A 23,229-nucleotide genomic window follows, 5' to 3' on the forward strand; every position below is an offset into this window, starting at 1 on the left:
TTTCGTCTCTGCTTTTTGCAGATGACGTTGTCCTGTTGGCCCCATCAAACCAGGACCTCCAGCATGCACTGGGGCGGTTGCCGGCCGAGTGTGAAGCGGCTGGGATGAGAATCAGCACCTCCAAATCCGAGGCCATGGTTCTCAGTCGGAAAAGGGTGTCTTGTTCCCTTCAGGTTGGTGGAGAGTTCCTGCCTCAAGTGGAGGAGTTCAAGTATCTTGGGGTAGTTGGACAAAATACACAACCCTCATTCTGTGTGGAAAATGGGGCTCAAATGAAGCTTTGGCTGTCCCACTAAGATAATTCAAGTCATTATCTTTCAAAGTTCGTCTGTTTAACACAAATTACTTCTTTTTTTTGTCGCCTAGTTACTTCCTTGCTGAGCTGTGGGGTAGAGATATGTTTTAATCGTAATGTGTTGGTTTGTTGTTGTTAGCCGCAGTTTGTCAAGTTGTGTTTAACTTTAAAGCAAGTTTCTGCTTTGCAGATTTCACAGCTGGAAGCAGTTTGTGGTTTTGGGACACCAGTATAACCTGCTCTGAATCTGTGTCTGGATTATATTTGTGTGAGTTTATCACATTTCAGGGTCGCTTCATCAGCGCCATGCAAAGGAGAACATGGTTCGTGTCTGTGTTTATCCAGGCTGTTCACAAAGAAACAAGCAATGATAAAAACAGTTCCACAGATTTCCCCTGAGAAATCTTGAAAGGAGAAGTTGTGGATAATAGTGCTCAAAGTGGGTATAAATATGCTTTTTTGCAAATAGAGTTAAGTGGGTGGAGCCCAGTTCCACAGTACAAGAGAAACAGCGCACACAAGGGGTTAAGTGCAAATAAATACATAACATGCTGTTATGTATCAACCAACCAATCTAAAGTTATGTGTAAGATAATGTTCCTAAAGGCCACAGTGATGAGTCAGGAGTTTACTTACTGTTTAACAGATACTGATTCAGCTTTATAGAAACAATTGTCAGTATATGACAACATACTGCATCTCCCATATTATGATGCCAAGAGATGCTGTGATATTGATGCGCAGTTAGGTTTTGTATCCCTCACTAGAACACTGTGAATTCCTCCTTAAATTCAATGTCCGACATTGCTAATATTGTCGAATTCCCTCTGTTTTAACACAAGTACAAACCTGGTTCCATTAACTAGTGGAACGTATCCCTCCTCCACAGCTCAGCAAGGAACTACTTTCCGGGGAACAAAAAGGGTCAAATTTATCTTAAATAGATGTAATTTTTAAAGATACAGACTCAAATTAGCTTAGCATAACAGTACCTGCATTTAAGCCTCAGAAGAATTTTGGAGTGCATTGTTGCACAGAACAAGGGCTGTGTATTTTGTCCCTCATATTTTACAGCTTAAGTGCATTCCCTTTAGAAACATTCAGGGTCAGTGTGAAGAGTAGACGATCTATTCCCACGTACATAAAGGCATGTCAGTAAATCCCGGACCTATCCTTTAAGAGGATGACGGTCATGGGTATGGTTAACACTGTGGGAAGACTGCTCACTCTGTCATCAATGTCAGTAATCAATGTCACTATCATTAATCTCCAGTTACAAACCTCTGGTAGTCTGCGCCTATCAGACTGGTGCCGTTCACTGCCAGGATGCGGTCTCCGATCCTCAGCCTGCCGTCGGAGGCAGCAGGTCCGTCGGGGATCAGAGTCCGAATGTAAATCCCTGGAGCGTTGAGAGGAGTGTGCTGCAGGAGGGAAACGTTTTAGTGTGTGTGCTGTGGGTGTGTGTAGAGGAACATAAAATCCATTTATACCATAATGATGGAAAATGCTCGTTTCTTATTAGCTGGCAGGTGTCCATTAAAACTGTCTAACACCTCAAACCTAGTCCTGATCAACAGGTTAACCACAGCTTTAAATCAAGGTATTACAAGTAACCATAGCAACAAAACTTCAGTTGCATGTCACGTTAGCAGTTAATGCTTAAAATAAGAGCTAACTTACAATGTTACCATGTAGTCATCATATTGAATTACTTTCATTAATAGTCATTCCCTAATTATCAGTATCATAATTAACCTATGTGGTAAAATAGGACATTTCTTTTATGCATCATTATGATCTCAGTGTGTGTCTGTGTTGTTTTTTAAACTTGTTAAACCAACTGCTTCACAAAGACAAAAGCATACTGCTGAAACCTGGACTGACAGGTAAGATAACATGTCTACTCACCAGGCCGTCTATCAGTCCCATGCCCAGTCCGTAGGGTCCCTTGTCCAGTTCCACTACAAACACCACACACAAGTCATCAGGAAGGGGAGGGGCACCAGGGGAGGATACAGGGAAAGGAAACTCACACCCACTAATACACCCTGCAGAGGACACGTACAACCAAAGCCACAAAAACACACACACACACACACACGATCTTGCCGCGGGATTGGACAAACACAGAGGAGAAACACACAGATACTGCAATACATGCACAGCTGCAGAGCTTGACACACAAACATGTACTTCTGACAGGAGCCTGTAGGTGTCACCCTCACTACACCATAAGACTAAAGGAGGGTTACTGCTGTCATGTGACCAACAGCTGACCAATCAGATCAAGCATTTTAGCTACAGAACTGCACTGAAACTGCACAAAAGTGAAACTTTTATGTCTGTAGTATATATTGTAAAACATAAAATTTAGTGTTTCTGCTTTGGGTTATGTTAATTCAGTCACAGCTCACTTTTTAGAGCCATGACCTTGTGCTACTTTACATAAAAATATATTCCAATGAGATCCCTGCAGTGGGATAGAGATTATAAATTTGGAAAAAAGAGCACTGGATCATCTGGTGCCAGCAAATACCCTGTGCTGAGGAATCTGGAGAGAAGAAATTGGATCTGTGCATCTCTGTGTATAAAGCACTGCAATGTTTCAATTTAAACTGCACATTTGGGGTGGACAAAATAACAAAAACCTCCAAGTGACCAACAGCCTTACTAAAACACTACTTCTGTGAAGCTTACAGTGTTCAGATCCTGCCAGAGGTGTTCATCACACTCTGTGGCTGTCGGCTGTTTCTGTATTAGATTCCATTACTGCTTGTGTGTTCCTGTTATAATTTGTCCACCTCCTGTATATATGTCAGCCTACCTTCCAGTCCGTTGGTGATGAGTCCATTTGCGTTTTTACATTCTGCCACAGTTCTACTGGTGCAGCCATTAGTCTGACTGCTGGGGATCAGCCCGTGCCCCCCACCTCCCCCTCCTCCTCCTCCGTCCGGGTACAGCGGGGTATTGGGAGGGGTCAAGAGGCAGGACGGGTCTGGATTAGCTGTTCGTGGGTGGTGGATGGCGCCGTTTCTTCTGAGGCTGTGTGTGTGCGACTGGCCTGAGACCCGTCCTCTCTCCTCCCCTGTCTCTGCTGTCACCTCGTCCCCGGGACCCCCAGAGCGGGGACTGTTGTGGGCCGGAGGCGCCAAGTCCCTCTGTGTCAGGATGGGACACAAAGACTTTTAAGAAGACAGTATGAGGACTAATTTAAGGATTTGATGAAGAAGAAAATACATATTAACCCATGATAAAACATATTTGGACACACAAAGCTTTGTTTCAAGATATAGCACCTCAGTTCAGGGTGATGAGAGACCGACTATATAATCATTTTACTGGATGATTTATAGTATCACATATTTGTGAATGTATACGTGTTTCTGTGTGCGGGTATATGTGTACATATGAGGGTACGCCAACACTGGGGATTATAGTCTAGTCAGCCATTTCCACTAATTAAACTAAAGACTAATCAGATTAACCATGATTTAACTATGTCTAGGTTTCAGTGAGTATGTGTGTGTGCCTGGGGTAGAGGGGTTTTGTCTTTCATTTATGGGATTATGAGGAACTCCTCAACAGCCACAGCTGCTGAGGCACATGGTCTGGATTACTGCCACAAACACAGTATAATGTACTGCCGTATGCAGGATGTGTGTGCGCATGAGTCCTCTGACCTGAATGTCCAGCCAGTCAGCTGTGTTAGTTCCATTGGAGTGTGTGTGCACACTGGGAGTGTGTGTTTGTGTCTTGGTGCGTAGCCCCCACAGGTAGTGGCGGATGTAGAGCAGCTGTCTGTAGATGCTGTCTTCAACACACTCGCTGTCCAGGTCCACTCTGAAGCCGGCGCTGGGCAGCACTATGGGAGGGTGGTTTTCAAAGCTTTCCAGGAGGTCCACTAAACACACACAAACTGTTGTTAACACATGTACACACACCTTCAGGACTGCACAAACATTTGTTACATGAATGTCATTTAAAGCCAACTAGAGCTACTAGTTAGTTACCTGCTGCTAGTGTAGTAGTCAAGTAAGCTAGAAACTGTCTGAATAGGGTGTGTACTGTAAACTCTGTGTGTGAAGTGTGTCCTCAACTCATGTTACATAGAAACATGCTAATGATGAACAAACCATATTATGCTACAATGAAAGTGAACGTATAACTCTGGTCAGTGTTCGGTGCAGAGTTCAAGAACACGGGTAAAAATTTAGAAATGAAAGATGACAGATGTTCAGAATCTGGAAAAGATTCTATGTATACGATGATAAGAAAAACCAGGCTTTGTCCCATTTATTGCAGATGTATTATCCTAAATGATGAAAAAACCAAGACAAGAATCCAAACCTGTGTACTGTGCATGTATACATACTAGTCCTGTAGCAAATTAGTCCTTCAAACTAACCCAAACTCACAAATCACTGCCAGTGAATAACCGACAATGGACACAACCCCTGTAACTATTATACTGATGACCTTTAGATTGAAAGTGTTTGTAATAACTGTCAATAGGTTAAAGAGATTAAACCTGTAACACAAGGGCTTTATTTTGCCATAACTCTCATTTCCATAGGTCACGAAAAGTAAAAGTATACACGTGTACCTGTCCTGTATATGTATGCCTCGTCCTCACTGCAGGGCTGCCATATTGGAACAGGGCCTATCTCTGCTGTGAGCTGGTATTGAGTAAGAATTCTGTGCAGCTGGACTGGTTTCAGAGTCGGGTGCTCACTGGACAACGTTCGCCAACTCAGCTGCAGAAAATGGAAGACACAAGAAATTAATCAGAAGTCCTGGGAGGCCCTGTTTTCATACAGCTAAACAACCAAGGGAGCCGAGAGGATCTGGGAGGAGCAGTCAGGAGCTGTTGGCTGTGTGGTACAACTATCCATCAACAAATGGTAAATGGCTTATACTTGTATAGCTCCACCCGCTCTACATCCTGAGCCCCGAGCCCCCCAATGATGACGGTGACTTTTCTTCAGTCCTCTCTGTTTGATTAGAGCCAGTAAGATCTTTCCTAGTCTCTGGTACTTTTGCTTGAAACAACTGTCCTCAATGTTTGACTTGATCAAACTAAATATGTTAAGTTTTCTATTTATTTTCAAGTGTTGCCACCAAGGATGTGTGTGTGTGCGCATTACCTGTGTGAGCTGCTGTGGGGGTGTGGCCAGTATGGAGGCAATGCTGTTCAGTTTGCTGAAGAATTTGTCAGCCAGATGTCCCAGACCGGACCTGCTCGACCACTCCATGACCATCCGCAAACAGGCTTGAATCTGCAGCACCTTGGACCGCTGGAACCAACCCCGAGATGGACCTACACACACACACACACACACACACACACACAAACAACATGCGAGTGCTGGGATATTTCATCAGAAACACTGCAGGAAGGCAGACTAAAACAGTGTGTGTCTTTATGCACGTTTGCGTTTATTGTACAGCAACAGAAACATCAAACTTTAATTTGATATTAAGGTCGGTCAAACAACAGCAACAGCCAACAGCCAACAGCCACACGCGTGTGTAGGAACAGAAGGGCTCAGCACACCGGGTCTGTGTTTTACTGCTTTCCTCACTCGGCCTAATCCTTTCTTTCTCTGTATCACATCAAAGAAATGAAAGGAAGATCTGGGGAGAGTTAGGCGATAACTATAAATCCAGCATCTGTCAAGCTGGCATCCCACAGTGTGTCAAACTGCCATTCCATTACCTCACATTACCTGCTACAATGCCTTTATAACCTTTTTGAAATATCCTCCAAAGTGAGATCAGGCCTCTGCTGTGAGTGGTACAAACAATGGACTACAGTGTAAATCATAAAACAAGTGTAGAAAAACAATCTGCAATTCTTGTGCAGTTAAAGATTAGCTGTCATTTCCATACGTGTGTGTGTGGAGCCCAGGAACTAACTGTTACAACTGCACTTAAAATATCAGAAAAATAGTGGAAACTGTCCTTATAACTGTCACGTCTTCAAAACTGCTGGCTTTGTTTGACCAACAGTGGAAAAACTGAAGGTACGAGACGAAGAAATGCTGCTAATCGTCTCGCTGTGAACCTAGAACAAATGAAAATGTTTTTTCTTTCTTGGAAAAACACCTGAAAAGATTAACAGATGAATCGACATGTTGATGTTCAGCTAACTTCAGCCACAGACAGAGGTCACAGTCATAAGGTCATGGTGTTTTATGCAGATGTATAACAATGTAAATACAAATACCACAAGTGTCAAATCCAGACACACATTAGTTTTTCTACAAACCCCTTTGTTTTATTTCACTTTAAACCAAGGTTTTCAAGTGGTTCATTTTGTCCAAACACAAACACCACCACAAGAACTTTGCCAGAATAAAGTGTCAGGTGCCTCTAACCAAAGACAACAGCCCAGCTTCACAGACAAAAAAAGTAGAGAAGGCACTTCAGATGTTAAAAGAATACAATAAGTTTATTCCATGTCCAAGAGATGAAACCTTAAAAAATAAATAAATAAAAAGAATGCTTTTGTCAAAGGCCAGCACAACAAAAGAGTTCTATTAAAATCAGGGGCTAAGTGAGTGGAATACATCAACAAGATGGCAGTCAATGGTTTACTTGGTGCTACACATGCGTTTTGGTGCGTATCTAAAAATACTGAGGTTTAATATCCAGTTTAATAAGGGTTAGATATGACTGGAAGCCTCAGGCAGACAAAATGACAGGGATACGTTGTGACAGCTCACACATACTCCTGCAAAAATTCTGCCATGCGTTTTGGCACATGCACTTCCCTCTATAATAAGCTTATGTCTAGGAATACTGTAATTGATGCATGAGGCATCGCAAATAGAAGAGACAGCACTTAACCTCTTAGCAAAGGTGTCGTAATGCTTCATAGCAACTGGTTTGCAAACACATACACTCCCCTTAAAACACAGAAACACACTCGTACACTCTCAAACAAGGACCTACACAATAGAATGTGTCTGCATGGTGTAAGACGACACAGCACGCTGACACACACACAAACATACATGACAGAGGAGAGCGTCACTTAATCTTGAATTCTGCCAGGAGTCTTTTATCTTAAGGTGAAATAATATAGGCTACCAGTGTGTGTGTGTGTGTGTGTGTGTGTGTGTGTGTGTGTGTGTGTGAGTGAGTTGCAGAGCGCCTGATGCAAACGTCAGCGTTACCTGCTACAAACTCACTTCACTGTTACCATGGACACCATCAGCGCTGAAATATCAATGAGTGACAAAAAGGGTAGCGAGGAAGAGAAAGCCAGACTGACAGAGAGGGAGAGGGGGGAGAGCGAGGTGGAGATGAGGCAGGGGACAGGGGAGTGTCTGCATGAATACAAAGGTATTTCTCCTTCTCTCTCTGCCAGACGTGATCTCTCCTGTCCCCACCAGCTTAATGAAGACATATGGCATGTGCATGAGTGTGTAGAAGTGTGTGTGTGGCTAAAGATGCAAAGGGAGGGCACGGAGAGGTTGGAAGTGACAGATCGTTAAAAACAAACATATTTGCCAGTAAATGAAAATTTTCTGAATTTAGACACGGTGATAGACTATTAGCAAGGTCATCCCAACGACTGAGCGGCCTTCCAGCCCTTCAACCTTCTCTCTGCTTTTAATGCCCCTCCCCTTCTTGATCTCCCCTCTCTCTCTCTCTCTCTCTCTCTCTCTCCATCCAATCCCACCTTTGTCTCAACCCCTTATGGCCAGACAGAAGGAAGGATGGTGAGGAGGAGGAGGAGTAAGGGGGAGAAACAGAATGCAGACAGGAGAAGGACACCGAGGACAAATGTGGGTTAGTCTTTGTCAAAGTGCTGACAAGGACACAGGGACACATACACACACACTGTCTTTCTGAAGCAACTAAAATCCTGAGGGAGATCTAATGGAAGATGGTGTCCATATGCATGTTTCTTTCTTTTTATATCTCCCCCTACCTTTGTCCATCAGTTGGTTAAACAGCGATACGTTGGAGAAGAAGAAGAGGTACGCAAACATCTGAGCCTGGATCTCCAGGTGAACCTGGTAACCCTGCAGAAGCTCCTGGGCACTCTGAAACACCTGCACGCACACACACACACACGCACACGTAAAAAATGAATACAGAAATACTGTAGTTATAAAAAGACAGCATGTCATTACATGTCAACTGCTGTTTAATTTTCATACACTGAAAAATTGTGCTTTCACCGAGTCAGATATTTATTTTATACTAATTTCCCCGGAATTCAGCCTATTATACTATAATATCTTTGGAGCCGGTGGGATATCTACTGGAATCCGTGAATACAATTCTGCAGATCCAAACACCAAATGAATTTGTATTAATCGGTGACAAACTGGCCGATCAGTGGGGTTTAAGAACATTTCAGAAAGGTGCCAACAAATACTCCTAGAACACATTTTAATTCAATTATCCATCTCTTGATTGGAACCAGGTGCCAGTGGAGGGAAGATGTGGTCTAGACCTTGCTGATGTGTGTCAGCTCATGTAGATTTCTTGCTGTGTAAAGCACAGTAAAGAGAAGTGCACTATGTCCCATGAACTGCACCCTGTGTTTGATAGAAACTATTGCATTACATAACTAATGACGTTTCATTTTGTTACATAAATTCTACCAATATTTTCTGCAGAGAAACTACCTTCAAGCCCACTAAGTCCAGAACACATTGGCATGTACAGCAAAGCATTTTTCTCACTGTGAGACTGATCTCAGAGTTTTACAAGAAGTCAGATTTCTTTAGTTTCTTTTCTTAAAATTCCCTTTTTTTGGATCTTGAAATAAATCCCCCTTTGTCCTTCGTGTTTATGGACCCTCAGTGTGTCCGAAACAAAGTTTGATGGTGATGAAATCCCTAATCCTCTGGCTGCTGGTTTCTCCAACATATGCTTATCAACTGTCTTCACATTGTTTCTCATTAGACTGAATGTTTGACCTTGACTGAGCAAAGTGATGCTTGTGCAGTTAGGCTGGACTTTTCTGTCTTGTTTTCAGCAGGTAAAGCTTTGAAACAAAAAATATTTGCTGAGCTCAGGTTTTTCAATAAGGTAAAAGGACTAGATGTAAATTTAAGAATATTTAATTAGTTAATGGAACAACCATAAATGTTATTAATTCTAGCAGAGTAGTAGTATAAATATGTCTGGTGGTTTTAAAACAAGCTATTTAAACATTCTGTGTGCAGAGCAATATGTTATACACAGAGGAAAAAAAAGGATTATTCATTCTGACACTTCCTGACAGTTGGCAACCGTACAATACAATAATATACATGTGCTTACCTGCAGGACCCTGCGTACAGGTTCAGGAAACCCGAGGCCTCCTTTCCAGCAGGGTTCAGAGCTGTCGACTGGGAATGGATTACAGTCCAACAAACCTGGTAACACTACATACAGAGCCTGGACACACACACACACAAAGACAAAGACAAAGACGTGTGTGAAGATGGAAGTGATCTGAAAGGAACTTGTGCGTGTGTGTGTGTGTAACATCTTATTCAGGTCTTCTGTGTGAATGTGGGTCTGTTAATATTCATCTAGCCCGACTTTAAAACAAGATAAATGACTTGTTCATTAAGAAGATGGCTTTGGCTCAGTGACAGATTACCTTGGTGACATAGTAGACACATTGCTGGAAAGTGTACATGATGACTTCTTCCAGGATAGTCATTGCCTCCTCATTGGCTGATATGGTCGCCGACAGCAGTGACTCCTTTGAGCCTAGACACAGACGACAGCGGCTTATTGTACAGTGAAAGTGAGAGAGAGTGAGAGCACTGCTGTAGCTGTATCAGTGTGTACGGTGTGCCAGTGTGATTAATGACTCTTCATACAAGTTGTTCCCACACTCTTCATTTCGACCCTGTGTGTGTGTGTGTGTGTGTGTATGTACCTTGCAGTGTCTCTATGCCGTGTGTGTATGCTGGTGCTCTTTGCTGTATGAAGTAGAGGATCTCGATGGAGTTGGACATCCAGAAGAAGATGGTCTGTAGGTCTGGGACCAGGTCTGAGATGCTCAACAGAGACAGGGAGGCCGGGTCCTGGCTACACGGACACACACGTGTATGCAAAGAGTGGAGGATTAAGTCGAGTTTGGTGGACGTACTGTCACGCCGATAATTATACTCGCATTCGGTACATGAGCGCACATGCTCTCTTTCTTTCTAACACAAACTGGAAAATGATACTCACTGCTGAGCTTGCTTCTGAGCCAGCTCCTTTGTCTTCTCCTGCAAGGCGCACACACGTGCGCACACGCGCACACACACACACACACACACACACAGCAATTAACTGCTCATTAAACTTTTAGGATGTGTGTAGGAGAGCCACACTTTGTGACACTATCACGAACTGGCAGAAAAAAATACCACTATCATATTTACAAAACCTAGCACAATTACAGTGACGCACTTTGATAATTACCTTACCCCCAATTTAATGACCCTAATTATAAACTAAATATAACCCACCTTCACCCGCCTACCTGTCTGTCTTTGCACCAGCTATCTCTCGATAAGACTTTTTGAAGATATAAAACCTTTGACCTAGACATGGTAGGCAAAACCATGCAGTGTTTTATATCAGAAGCAGGCCACTCCACCTGAAACATAAACTACTCCCAAGAATATACATTTTGTACACTTTATAGAACAAAACTCTTCAAGAAAGAGAGCAGAGACAATACTTCACACAGCAAAAGCCATTTATATACAAGCATGGCTTCTGTTTAGATCATCACATGAGGCTGTGTCAGGAGCTGGTTTGGTTGGCAGGGTCCTGGGGAGACCTCGAGATTTACAATCATTTAAATGTTCCCATTTTCAGGTTTAAATAATGAAACTGTTAATCAATTTAAAAAAAACTGCAACAGAAGCTACAATTAAGTGGCATAAATCCATTAACCTGTAGGTTCAGTTCTGTGAGGAGTTCTAGAGTTTGGTATAGACGGTATTTTCCAAATCTACTGGCTGGTAGGGCCGTGTAACAAACCTCTGTACCAAAATGTAGTATCTAAACCGGGACAGGAATCCTTGGACGCATTATTAGGGTTATTTTTCCAATATAAATCAGAAAAAGTTTACAATTTAAGACTTTATTTAGTCTGTTTTCATTTAACCCTGATGTCACTGATTAACTCGGGTGTCACGCTGGCACCGATATTTCAAAAAATACGCAGCCATGTTGGGAAGCCCTTGTCCTGAAGGTCCCTCCTTTGACAAAAACAAAATAAGAATATATCAAATTATTAATTTTCATCTAAATCCCCAAACTATTCCTATGGTTTGTTGCTATGGAGACATGTGACCCTGTTTAACTCTTCACCTGACCCGACATGGCTTCCCATTTCTTATCCATGAGGCCACCTTATCAGAGACCACAGAGATGGACAGTTAGATGAGCAGACACTGACCCACGCAATGGTCTGGATTCGCCGCACGATCTTGAGCAGCAGTTTTCCAAAACTCCCAGGTGGGAAGGCTGAGGCAGAGTGCTGAATGCACAGACACAACAGGTAGGCCGGCGTCAGTTTGTGGTCGTCTCCTGGTAAACAGACAAAGGTTTAAAGGGTCAGTTCACCCAAAAAAAAAAAAAAACCAAACAAACAAAAAAAAAAAAAAAACAACAATATCCAACCATAAAAGGAATTGCAGTTTTATATTTTCAAGTTTCAAAATACAAGTTTCTGAGATTCTTGCTGCCACCCCAGTACAGTGGAGGTAACCAGTATGTCTGTGTGCTGCTCACAAAATTAAAACTCACTCCCACTGTTACACTTGACCCATAGTCAATACATAAACTGTCACAAGACAAGTCTAAGGGGTCAGAAGATGATTAACAGAATAGCTGGAACACAAGCTTCAGACTTTCTGCTAATCTTTTCCGCTTTGTTAATTACTGAGTATTTAAATGAAACCAGGAAAACGTTGCCTCTGTGGTTGAACCGGTTACAGCTGTGAGACACAGTGTGTGTAATTAATGGGCCAGAAGTACTACAGCTCTAGAGTTAGGATCATTTTCTTTTCTTATAAGAGATACAGCTGAACATTTCAGTGCTATGAGCACAACACACAAAGTTAAACCCATGTGAGAACTGTTTTGTTTTGTTTCAATGAGGTGAAACTTTAATTCCAACCCAGCACATTCACTGAGATAAGACACTGCATCATGTAAGTCTACCTACAGTAAAGTCTTATTTTCTCTATCATACTGTAAGTAAGAGCACAGACCTCCGGGTTCTATTAGAGATACAATCCTGTTTAACAGCTGGTCTTCATGAGCCTGGTCAAACTCCAGCTGCAGCCTCCTTTTCTGACTTCCTCCTCGTCCTACCCCACCTCCTTCTCCACCCGACACACTGAGGTGTCCTCCTGCTCTCGTCCCCCCGCTGTGGGGTTTCACCAGGTGAGGTTTGAAGTTGCGTCTAACTGCCGGAGCGCTCGACAACTGTGCTGCTCTGTCCTTCAGCACAGAACCGCACATCTTACAAGTCTGAGTCCCCCCCTCCCCCTCCTCCATGCCGGCATCATATAGCTGCCCCAGGGTGCGAAGACGTGCCAAGGTCTGAGCAGGCAGAGGTTTAGCGCCCGTGGGGTCCTTGTACAGAAAGATATAATGAGCTCCGAAGGAGAGGAGGTCACCGTGTCGCAGAGTGGTGGAGCGCTCACAGCGGGAAAAGTTCACCAGAACTGTGGCGTGGAGGACAGGCTCAACAGCAACACAGAACCGCTGACTCTCCGTCAGCTCTTCTGCCTTGTTGCTGTTGTTGGCGTGGCGACGAGGTGCGGGGACTCGGCGGAGGCGGCAGTGGAGGGGCAGGAGGGCAGGAGAAAACAGACAGATGTTGGGCCGAGCTGATGGGGTCTCCTGGCCGCCAGTGTGCTGCTCTTACACCAGGCAGTCCTACACACACACAGCACAACATGTCACTATATGATCACACACATCAGAAGTCTGGAACAAAACACTGTCCTCACCTGCCGATTGAATCCCTGCAGCAAGAGGAGGTGAGGGGACTGGTACAGAGAGTGCCTCACCCCTCCACCTCCTCCCTGACTCCCCTCCTCTTTCTTCCGGCCGCTGGAGGCCACCTCACGCTCACAGCCCCTCACGGGCCCAGGCAGGGTGGAGTAATAACGCTTGGCCTCCTCTCCTACTCCCAGCTGAAAACACATAAGCTTCCAGGATTTACTCCAGGCTGCTAAGAGTCCCATGAATAATAACAATCAATCATCCTGACTAGGCTTCAACAGGACGCCCCACCTGGTTGAGGCTGGTTTCACTGAGGCTGCGGCAGAAGGATGAGTTGCTGGACCGGGGCAGGGTCAGCGTCCCCTTCGCCCTGTTCCTCTGGAGCTTACGAGCCTGGGCATTAATATCTACAGGGAGGCAGAGAGGAACAGCAAGCAAGAGAACAAGGAGAGAGAGAGAGAGAGAAGGGCAACAGGAAGAACAGGTAGAGAATAATAAAAAGGAGCAAAAGGAAAGAGGAGTTGAAGACAACAGAAAAAAAAGGTGTACTTTAACATGATGTGCATTGTTAGCATGTATGTTTGACTCATAATTCTGGATAAAGTAACTTCTCAGGCAGCAGTGACACAAGAATGCAACAGTCATGTTTGAGCTGAGAGGAAACCAAGTAAAACCAGTCATATGAAGTAAATGGCTCTGAATGGAGCAGCACAGCATGTCTCACAACACTGAACCTGATGAAATGTAAACTCTGCCTTCCTCATGATGTGCATTAGAGAATTTGAGGCCATGCGATGGCTCACACAGTTTGACACACACTCACACTGACTGGATCACTAGCAATGGGGGTGGCGCTGGTGACAACACAGGTAGAGGTGGTCTCCATGGCAATGACTGACAGCCACCCTACCTGAGGCCAGTCCCCACCTTTAGAGCTGGACTGTACCACCCGACCAGATCGCAGGGGGGAGCTCCTGTGTTTGCCAAGCCCGGACCGACCCATTAGAGCCGCCAGGAATTGGGGAGTTTTGGGCCCTACAGCAGGGTGGGAGGGGTTAAGACGGGGGGAAGCTGAGAAAACACCCCCTCATCAAAACACCAAGCACAGAATACACCAATGAACATACACAGCATAAGACAAACATGCAGTGTGGAGCAAAAAGGTCTGTGATGCTTCTAGTCAGTCACATCACCAGTTTGGTGAGGACCGATACAGAGTTAAAGGTTTCGGCACAGGATTTGTCTTTTAACATATCACAGTCACATTAATAACTTAATAACAGGCTCCTTTGTGAATCAGATCGGGGGTTTTTTGTCTTTCATTTCTGTAATGATTCCATTTTTTATTCAGACAAGAGTCAGAGAAGTAGAATAAAATCACTTTCTGATGAAATTACAGTTAACTTGGCTGTGATGTGTTCATGTACAGTAGTAAGAAAAAGTAAGTGAACTGTTGGCTTTAATAACTGGGTGAAGCTCCTTTGGCAGCATTAACCTCAAACAAGCGCCGCCTATAGCTGTGGATCAGACCTGCATGCATCATTCTTTCTCTGGCCACTGCATATCATGAAAATCCTACAGTACCTTTACAGTGCTATCTCATTAAACAAAGTGTATGTGAGAATACACACAGTTCACAGATGTGCATGCTCACATTTACACCGAGGGGAGAGAAAAAGGCAAGTCAGAGAAAGAGAAAGAAAGGAGCCTCTGTAATATGTAAGCTTTATACATAACACAAGAGAGAAAGGGTTAGTGTGAAAATAAAAACATGCATTAATATAATTAATGGGACTAGTCTGACTGTCCTTAAGTGGCCCAGTCAAAGCCCAGAATTAAAACTCATAGAACATATGTGGAGAGACTTGAAGCTGTTTTCCCATCGAGAGCACTGGAGCCTGAAGGGATCTGCCAAAGAGAACGGGATAAACTGCCCAAATGCAGGTAGGAACAGAATCCCAAAGCTGTGATCTTCTAAAAAGTACAGAAGTAAGGGTCAAAATAGTTTTGCAAATGAGATTTCAATTTTGGTTAAATTTACTCATGTTTTCACTTTGTCATTACAGGCATGATGACAATTTTATCCATTTACAATAAAATCTACAACACAAAATGTAAAAAAAAAACAAAACAAAGGGGTCCAAACGCTTTTTGAAGCAACTGTATTTTGTCTATATTTTCACACGCTAGACGAAAGGTAGAAGTTGTAGTTGTGTAACTGTACTTGCAGTGTTTTTAAAGATAGTACAAACACTTGGAATAGGCTGGAGATAATCTATATTTTGCTTATTGCACTGTCTCTGTAGCCTAATATTATTTCTCTGTGCTGCTAAGCTCCAAATAAAAACCCCATTAGACCACAGTGTAACACTACAATGAACAGAACCACTATGCAGTTTACTTTGAGGCAACTGTACATTGTTATAACTATATACAACATGCTCACCAAATTGAAAATCATCCACAACAAATGCACATTTATCAACCTAAGACCATCAGTAACAAAACTATGAAAACGATGCAGACGACATGATGAAAACGCAGCATTTACATTTACATCATATATCAAGTGAGAAAAGTATGGAGCGTCTTATCCTGTCAGGGCTTCATGCTTTTACAAACTGGTTAATGTTTCATTCTGTGCCATCTGAAAATTATACAACTGTACCTTACAACATAAAAACAACAACAGATTGCTGGCCAGCTCTCTGGCTACCACAGAGGATGACATAGCAACCAATAAACCCTGGCATGCTTCAGGAGAAATGTTAATGTTACTGCAAAGTGCAATCTTTGACTGTGGAGCTAAAAATACATTCTCTCTCTCTCTCTCTCTCTCTCTGAACACTACTGCTCACTAACTGGGTGTTTATGAATCTTCTCAACAGGCTGCACAAGGCTGAGCATGTACATAAATGGCAAACTTTTCATCAATCAACAAACCAGTTTCACATAAAGGTCACATCACACTTTCCAAACAGACACAATCACACACTATTTACTGCACTACAGATGTTTTCTTGAGGTTGTGTAACTTGTTTACACATATATCTACTAAAATCTATCAAGAGAACAGAATCAATCTGACCAGGAAACTGTAATGTCACTTGCATGTACACAGTTCAGGTGTGAGCCGCCGTGAACATAGAAAAACGAAATCATCTCAGTGTAGTAGTGACATCTCATTCATAAAAACACCAGGGCGCCCACACCTCGGGTCACATAGGACTCAGCTTTCACTCAATCAATCGAGCAGCTGTCCGTGCATTTCTACTGCACTCTTTCTGTGTGCGTGTTGGTGTGTGTGCACACGTGTTTCCTAGCATGCCCAGCTGCACATGCTAACGTGTCTTTAAAAGAAACTGTGTTCACAGGACAGCACCTCCATATGACATGAGACTGTTAATCACACAGGAGCTATAACTTCTCTACAGAATAACTGTGACAGTAACTCTTCTGCATTGCCACACACACACACACACACACACACACAATCACTTCAGAAGAGCTAATGAGCTGTACACTTCTGCTGAGACTGACATGTTAAGAAGAGGATTAGACCAGCTGCTGTGTGCGTGTGTGTTTTGTGTCTTTTTGTGTTTCCTCACCAGCAGTGATGGTGTCCTTCTCCTTGGCATTGAGTTCCTCCACCTCAGCTCTCCTGCGCAGCTCAAATCTGCGAGCGTGTCCTTCTCGGGGCTTCCACAGCTCTTGGAGCAACAACGGCTTTTCATTGTCCCCGAGTGCACGCAGCGTCCTTGTTGAGGGAGTAACGCTCGAGTGCCTCTTTGACCAGTTCCTGCGCACTGGAACGTGGAGTGGCCAGGACGCTTTTGTAGTTGGCACCGGCACAGATTTCATCTCCAAAAATCTTCAGCACCCCAGGGGCCGAGCTCTGTGTGGAGAGCTCGGCTGGGTCATCCACCGGTCGCTCTGGGGGTTCAGTGGTCGTGCGCCGGTCTCCTCGGGTGTTTGTTCCAGCTTCTGCTGGAACGCGGTCTCTGTAACTCAGAGTACGGTACAGGACCTGGTGAACAGACAGACAGTACCGAATGCATTGTAACGCCACAGTGTCGCAGACATTTTATGTCTAATTTGTTTATTTTAAAGGGTCAGTTCACTCAAATTACAAAAAAAACATTTGCCTAGAGCAGCTACATATATTGTTTTGGGTTTTACTGCCAAAGGCTGGAGATGCTCATCTCTGGGATTTCTGCCACCACCCCAAAAAACTGGAGATAAATAAAACTTTGACATCTTCACAGCGCTGAATAAGGACATTTAAACAAGCCGAGTCTGCAGCCACGCTCCTGTGCATTAAGCTCAATGCACACATCAACACACAAATTTGCCTGAACTGACCATTCTTGAGATTAAGAGGCTTCTTACCAACATGACAATGTGTGTATAAGTGTGCGTGCATGTTTACCTGTGTGAAGGTTCTGCTCTGGCGTTTGAGGCGGCTCTTGGATGGCAGGGACATACTGGCCCCAGAAGAAGAACCGTAGAACATGATGCTGCTGTTGGCTTCACACACTAGTGAGGAAGGACACACATTTAAATGCTCTGTCTGGATCCACCATGCAGGATTCAACTATTTACAGGCTACACACATTAAGTACAGGTATTAAAGGTGATGATGGACACACAGCTACTGTACATCTTACCCTTACTGGTGGAACATTTGTAAATCTGAAAGGTAAAGAGAATCTACCATGTAAAATGTGTATCATAATCACTATATGATAAATAAAACTGTGGGCATGCACGTGTCTGGCAAGTACCTCAATGCGGTCGATGCTGTCGCCTCTATGTGCAGCAGGACCAGGTAAAGGTTCAGAGTCGAGGGTCAGAAGCTTTGCATTTAATTTCACTGTCACCTTTCACACTGGAGAAGCAAAAGACACAACGATAAAAACTGAATTTCAGTACTAAAACAAAATGTTCTGCTCTTCTGAAAAATTCTGTTGTGTCTATTCTCAATTAGTGTGACTTTTATATTAGAGCTGCCCAAATTTTTCAATTTACAATGAAGTAAAAGGAACAGAACAACAGTAAACTGCCCACTTTGTGATGCTTAAATCACCAGATATTTGGCACCTTTTACTTGATAAATGACTCACATGATGGAGTAATTATCAGAACTGCTGCCCATTGTGTTCTGGTGTAACCTCTGCTCCACTCTACAGATGTTTGCAGTGTCCTTCATTTGACTTTCTAAATGAATTTTACTCCCCACTCTCTTGTAAAAACGTCATCTATAACTTGAAACCGCTTAAAATAGAGCATAAATGTACAATGTTCAATCTTTCATCTGCCTGTATCCATAGACGGGTCAGTTTGGAGTCCATGTCCCTCCAGAGCCAGTGCAGCAGTGGACTGGCCATCAGGTAAAAGCTGCACCTCATGGAGTGTTTTAAGTGCAACGTGTGCACTTACCCACTTATATTTCAGCTCATATTTGACAGGGAGCCTTAAAGGTGTTGTTGAAGCCGACTCTGCAAGCACAGTGGGATAATGTGACTATTTTAAATGCCTTCTAATCCACAGTAATCTGGCTACTTGGCCAAAATTAACTCAATCCTGGGACCAACAAAACCCTCCTTCACCTACACAGAAAAAAAACTGAGATAGAGGCCTAAATTTTGCATTGGCGGGTTGTTTGTGACCCAGGAGGTTGTGTTACATTTGGTCACCTCGTCACAAACTACAACTTCTCCAGCACCCTTTGACTTGCTGCCTGGACAAGGAGAAGGTCAGAGTTAAATGTTGGGTTAGAAAGAAGCAGCCGGTCAGAACAGGCTGCACAGAACTGGTCAGAACTTGTGGTTACTACGGGGTGGCCCTTTATATTGTGTCCGTCCGTCTGTTTGCGTCTTCGGGCTCAGTGGTCGTCAGTAGCAACCGCCGTAGCGACAAAAGGCAGCAGAGAATCCTCAGAAACGAATCCGCTGACGACTCGCCAGGCGCGGCCTCTCACGCCCGGCAGGTGCGTCTAATGATGGTAGTCGAGCTCATCACACGCAATGAATTATCAATTAGCCTGAACGTCGTTTCGACGCCCGAACAACACAACAACAATTAAATTAAAACAGTTGTTTTTAACTATGCGGGTGCTAAGAGCTTTGGCCGCACGTAAAAAGCAGGTCATGGAAAAGTTGGGGTGTGATTCCAGCAGCAACGAGCCCAGTCCCCCGGGGGCTCTCCTGGGTGTCTGTTGCGTTAGTACTCACGCTGCTGCCTGCAATGCGTGGCTCCATAGTGCTGGGGAATCCTTCCTGGCTTCTCTCTCATTCCGTCTCCCCTACAAGGCGGAAAATCCCCAGTACAACTCGGGGGGAAACGCCAAGCTGCCCTGTTCCCAGCGACTCCCAGATGTCCGGGGCTCCCGTCCTAAGACAACCCGTTAACTTGGACGACAGCCAGCCGCACAGACCTCCTGCTCCTGTAGGTACATCTCGGCCGAGTGTCCAGCTATGCCCACCGCCTGCAACCGCATTCCCACATCCAGAGCTGTTCGCTGCCGAGCCGTGACGGAAACACCCGAGCTCTCCGCGCTGTTTCACCTCGACGCACCTGCGCTGACACCCGAGTGGGAGGAGGAGAGGGCTCCACCTGGTGGCCACTGGCGGCACAGGCACGACCAGGACATAAGGTCCATAGTGATCAATATTAAAGCACTTTGGAGGATATATAAAATTGCTTTGAATAGTAATCAGCGTTAGATATGGATTTTATTTTAAATGCCAATGATGATAATAATAATAATAACATATATATACTCCTCCCTCCTATAGCACATATTTCTCAGTTCAAACTTGTAACTTACAAGATGTCTCCTGTGACCATTCTCAGTGTAGTTATGTGCAATGCAGGCTTCAGGTTCCCACATCACATTTGTGGAAGTTGAGTGATGTCCAGCTTAGTGTGATGGGAGCAGTTCATGCTAGCAGGTACACAATGTTCCACTTGCACATTACACACTTTGAATCATCAGATTTAAGGTCCTTTTTTATATTTTATGGATAAACCTAAGCAACTTTTCAAAATGAAGCCGACAAAAGGGATTCCTGATGTGCCAAGACCACAGTGCATTTGTTTCAACAGTAAATGTCTGAACAGAATAAAGAAATAAATGTAGCCTACCTCCCTCTATTGTGTTGCATAGAGAAATTCATCACTCACAATGGACCCATAATCAATAATGTGAATATATGATAATACTACAAAATATTTTTGAGAAGTGTGGCTTTTATAATTCACAAATTAATGATGCAGTCTCAGCAAAAACTCAGTATCCTGTTTGTGAGTATGGTGACGTCATAGTCTCACTTTAAGGGGACATAAATAGGCCAGTAAACACATTCACAAGTATCTAGAAGCTAAGCATTATTTATTTATTTTTTTTTATCATTCATAGATATTTAGGGCCTAGTCTTGATGTTTTTGGTTATCAGTTACCATTTTGAAATTCTAAGTTATACAGTAGTCAAAGTACAGTGTTTCATTCATCAAATGAAAAAAGGCTAAATGTATTGTTCCCACATTTGTATGGTTTTATATTAACATTTTAAGCTCTTTTCAGATTTTTAACAACTTCTCAAATATGAATGCATATTGAATGTACGTGCATTGTAGATAATAGCTAGAGCATATTTCAAATAATTCCAAATGATGCAGTCGTACTCTCAAGAGCCTATGTAGACAAAAAGTTGTTAGTTACCGGAGAGGTGAAACATTATAAATCGTTGCATCCAGGAATATATTGCATGAAAAAGCTTTTTTATTACAAGAGGAATAGAAAAGATAAAAGCATTGTTGTTATCATATACAGTATAGGCTTGTCACAGCACAAAAGCACCACAGACACAACAGCTAATATGAAAACTAGAGAAAGAACATGGGATAATATCATCAGTCTTGTAGGACCAGGAAGAAAACACCAGCAGCACTGAGAGTTTCAGCAGCCACAATCACATCTATAAAACAATGTACAGAAGGACCATGAAGGCTTTGTGGAGAGTTTATGACACCACAGAATAAGTCTGAATGAGACACGTAATCAAGACAAGACAGACACAAGTCAAATCCTCAAATACTTTATCTCAGAGGGGCTAAACCTGACTGCAGAACGTGTCTGAATACTGCAGATATAATCTCCCGAGTACTCTGAGGCTCGAGTACACATTCAGGGTACAAATACCAAAAGATACCCTGATAGATATCTGGAGTTTCAAACTGAACTTTCTGCAGTATAAAAACAGCGAGTCACTAAATGTATTCTGATGTTAAATAGACACTCCCTGCTGAGTAAAAAAACTAAACCGCAACCAACGATAATAAAAATTTGTGTTACTTCCAGTTTATTTTTAAACCACAGTGTGTTTATTAAGTTTTGATACTGAGAAATCCACATTAAAATCTGAAATTAAAGTATATTTGAAACCCCAAGACCTGTTCAGGGGCAGGCAGACATCAGTGCAGCAGTTCTTTCATTACAAATGTGCAGATTTGTTACCTTTGTCCAATATATTGTTTTCAGTCCATTTTCTGTTTGGTTGTCAGACTGTTTGTCTGTAAGCTTAAAGGGCGTCAGGTTTGGTCTTGGCCTGAGGAAGAAATGATTAGTTTTTGGTTTGGATCTACATCTATGTGTGGATCCAGTAAGTTCTGAAATGACCTGTAAGATAAGGCAGTTTTTTTGTCTTCCTTATTTCCTCATGAACTACTGCACTTACTTGAAAGAAAAAAGAATTGGCCTCATGCATCTAATAAGTGTTTGTCACAGTGTATTGTTATGAAAAGCTAACTGCAAACTTTGTGGCTTTTGCAGAAGATTGTACTGAGATTTGTAACTTTAATCAAGGAATGCTTTTTAATCCTTCTCTATAAACACATCTACTGCTATTATATTTGTAGTAGTTTTATGTCAGTGTCTGGCTGCTCCTGTTTATTTTATTAATATTAACCATATGTTAAATCTTGCAGAAAACCTTGGGAACTGTATTCCTACTTGGGGATGTGAATAATCAAGTGAGGCTGTATGGAGTGGCGCTGTTTCACAGCTATTGGATCACTTTCCTTGCTGCAGACAGCACCCAAACATTCAGACCAGCTTTAGCAGTCCTCGACTGTACCTTCACAAGCTTTTAAACTGAAATGATCCAAATCCTGAGAGACAAACAGCAGGGAAAAGATGTCGGAAAGCAGCAGATGTTTTAAAAAATGACTTTTTACACCTATGAATACTAGACTATTTGACCTTCCTCTACCCACATTTATCTTACTGTCCAAGCTTGTCCAATATATTGTGTCACCACATACAGTTTAACACTGAGCACATATTCGCATATACATTTTATGTATTCAACATGCATACATTCACGTGTAAACAGACTAAGCTGATTAGAGGCTTTGAATTCATGGGAGTCAGATAGTATAGAATACATACAAACACACACACACACACACACACACCTGAGATGCCTTAATATTGGACCAGATTGTTCCACATAACTATAGCTTCGGTTTCCTTTCAAGTGTGAGACGTATATGGTAGTAGTGTGCTATCAGCTGTGGCAGTGCATCAGTCTTCTGGCAGTGCTGAGTCTGACTGGTTTCCCCCACGGAGGTTCAACCATGTAGCTTTGACAAACTCTGTCTAATGGGTCCCATTCATTAGGATGGAGCTAATGAAGATTATCAGCTACACTACATTAGAAGAAAATATAGCTGACATATACTGTACATCACTGATAAATATATACTGTATAAATAGTACTGATGACATCTTCACTTACTAAACCCAATCAAAAACAGTAAACTATTAGAATTCAATAAATATGCTTGATCGTCTACTAGTAAGGGTGGAAGCACACAGGCAAAGTCTTCAAAACTAGAACCAAAAAATATCTTTCTACAGTCATGCTTGAATTGGAAATCACAGTAAATCATCAGTT

At 42.9% G+C, this 23,229-nt stretch overlaps 1 protein-coding gene across 1 annotated transcript in view; it reads right to left on the reverse strand.

The window, feature by feature from the left end:
- radil (Ras association and DIL domains) overlaps positions 1–20,013 on the reverse strand; it is a 24,565-nt gene extending 4,552 nt beyond the window's left edge. The window contains 21 exon segments of the mRNA XM_020622806.1: positions 1,577–1,716; positions 2,204–2,343; positions 3,120–3,453; positions 3,976–4,196; positions 4,899–5,049; positions 5,440–5,612; positions 8,235–8,358; positions 9,581–9,697; positions 9,906–10,018; positions 10,191–10,342; positions 10,490–10,527; positions 11,712–11,842; positions 12,529–13,201; positions 13,276–13,461; positions 13,562–13,677; positions 16,879–17,015; positions 17,017–17,297; positions 17,700–17,806; positions 17,938–17,962; positions 18,055–18,158; positions 19,504–20,013. Of these exon segments, the coding sequence (XP_020478462.1) occupies positions 1,577–1,716; positions 2,204–2,343; positions 3,120–3,453; positions 3,976–4,196; positions 4,899–5,049; positions 5,440–5,612; positions 8,235–8,358; positions 9,581–9,697; positions 9,906–10,018; positions 10,191–10,342; positions 10,490–10,527; positions 11,712–11,842; positions 12,529–13,201; positions 13,276–13,461; positions 13,562–13,677; positions 16,879–17,015; positions 17,017–17,297; positions 17,700–17,783 (3,311 nt within the window). The 5' untranslated portion in view covers positions 17,784–17,806; positions 17,938–17,962; positions 18,055–18,158; positions 19,504–20,013.
- Between the last annotated feature and the right edge of the window lie 3,216 nt (positions 20,014–23,229).

Source organism: Monopterus albus, unplaced genomic scaffold (assembly GCF_001952655.1).
Source record: "Monopterus albus unplaced genomic scaffold, M_albus_1.0 scaffold288.1, whole genome shotgun sequence".
NCBI lineage: Eukaryota > Metazoa > Chordata > Actinopteri > Synbranchiformes > Synbranchidae > Monopterus > Monopterus albus.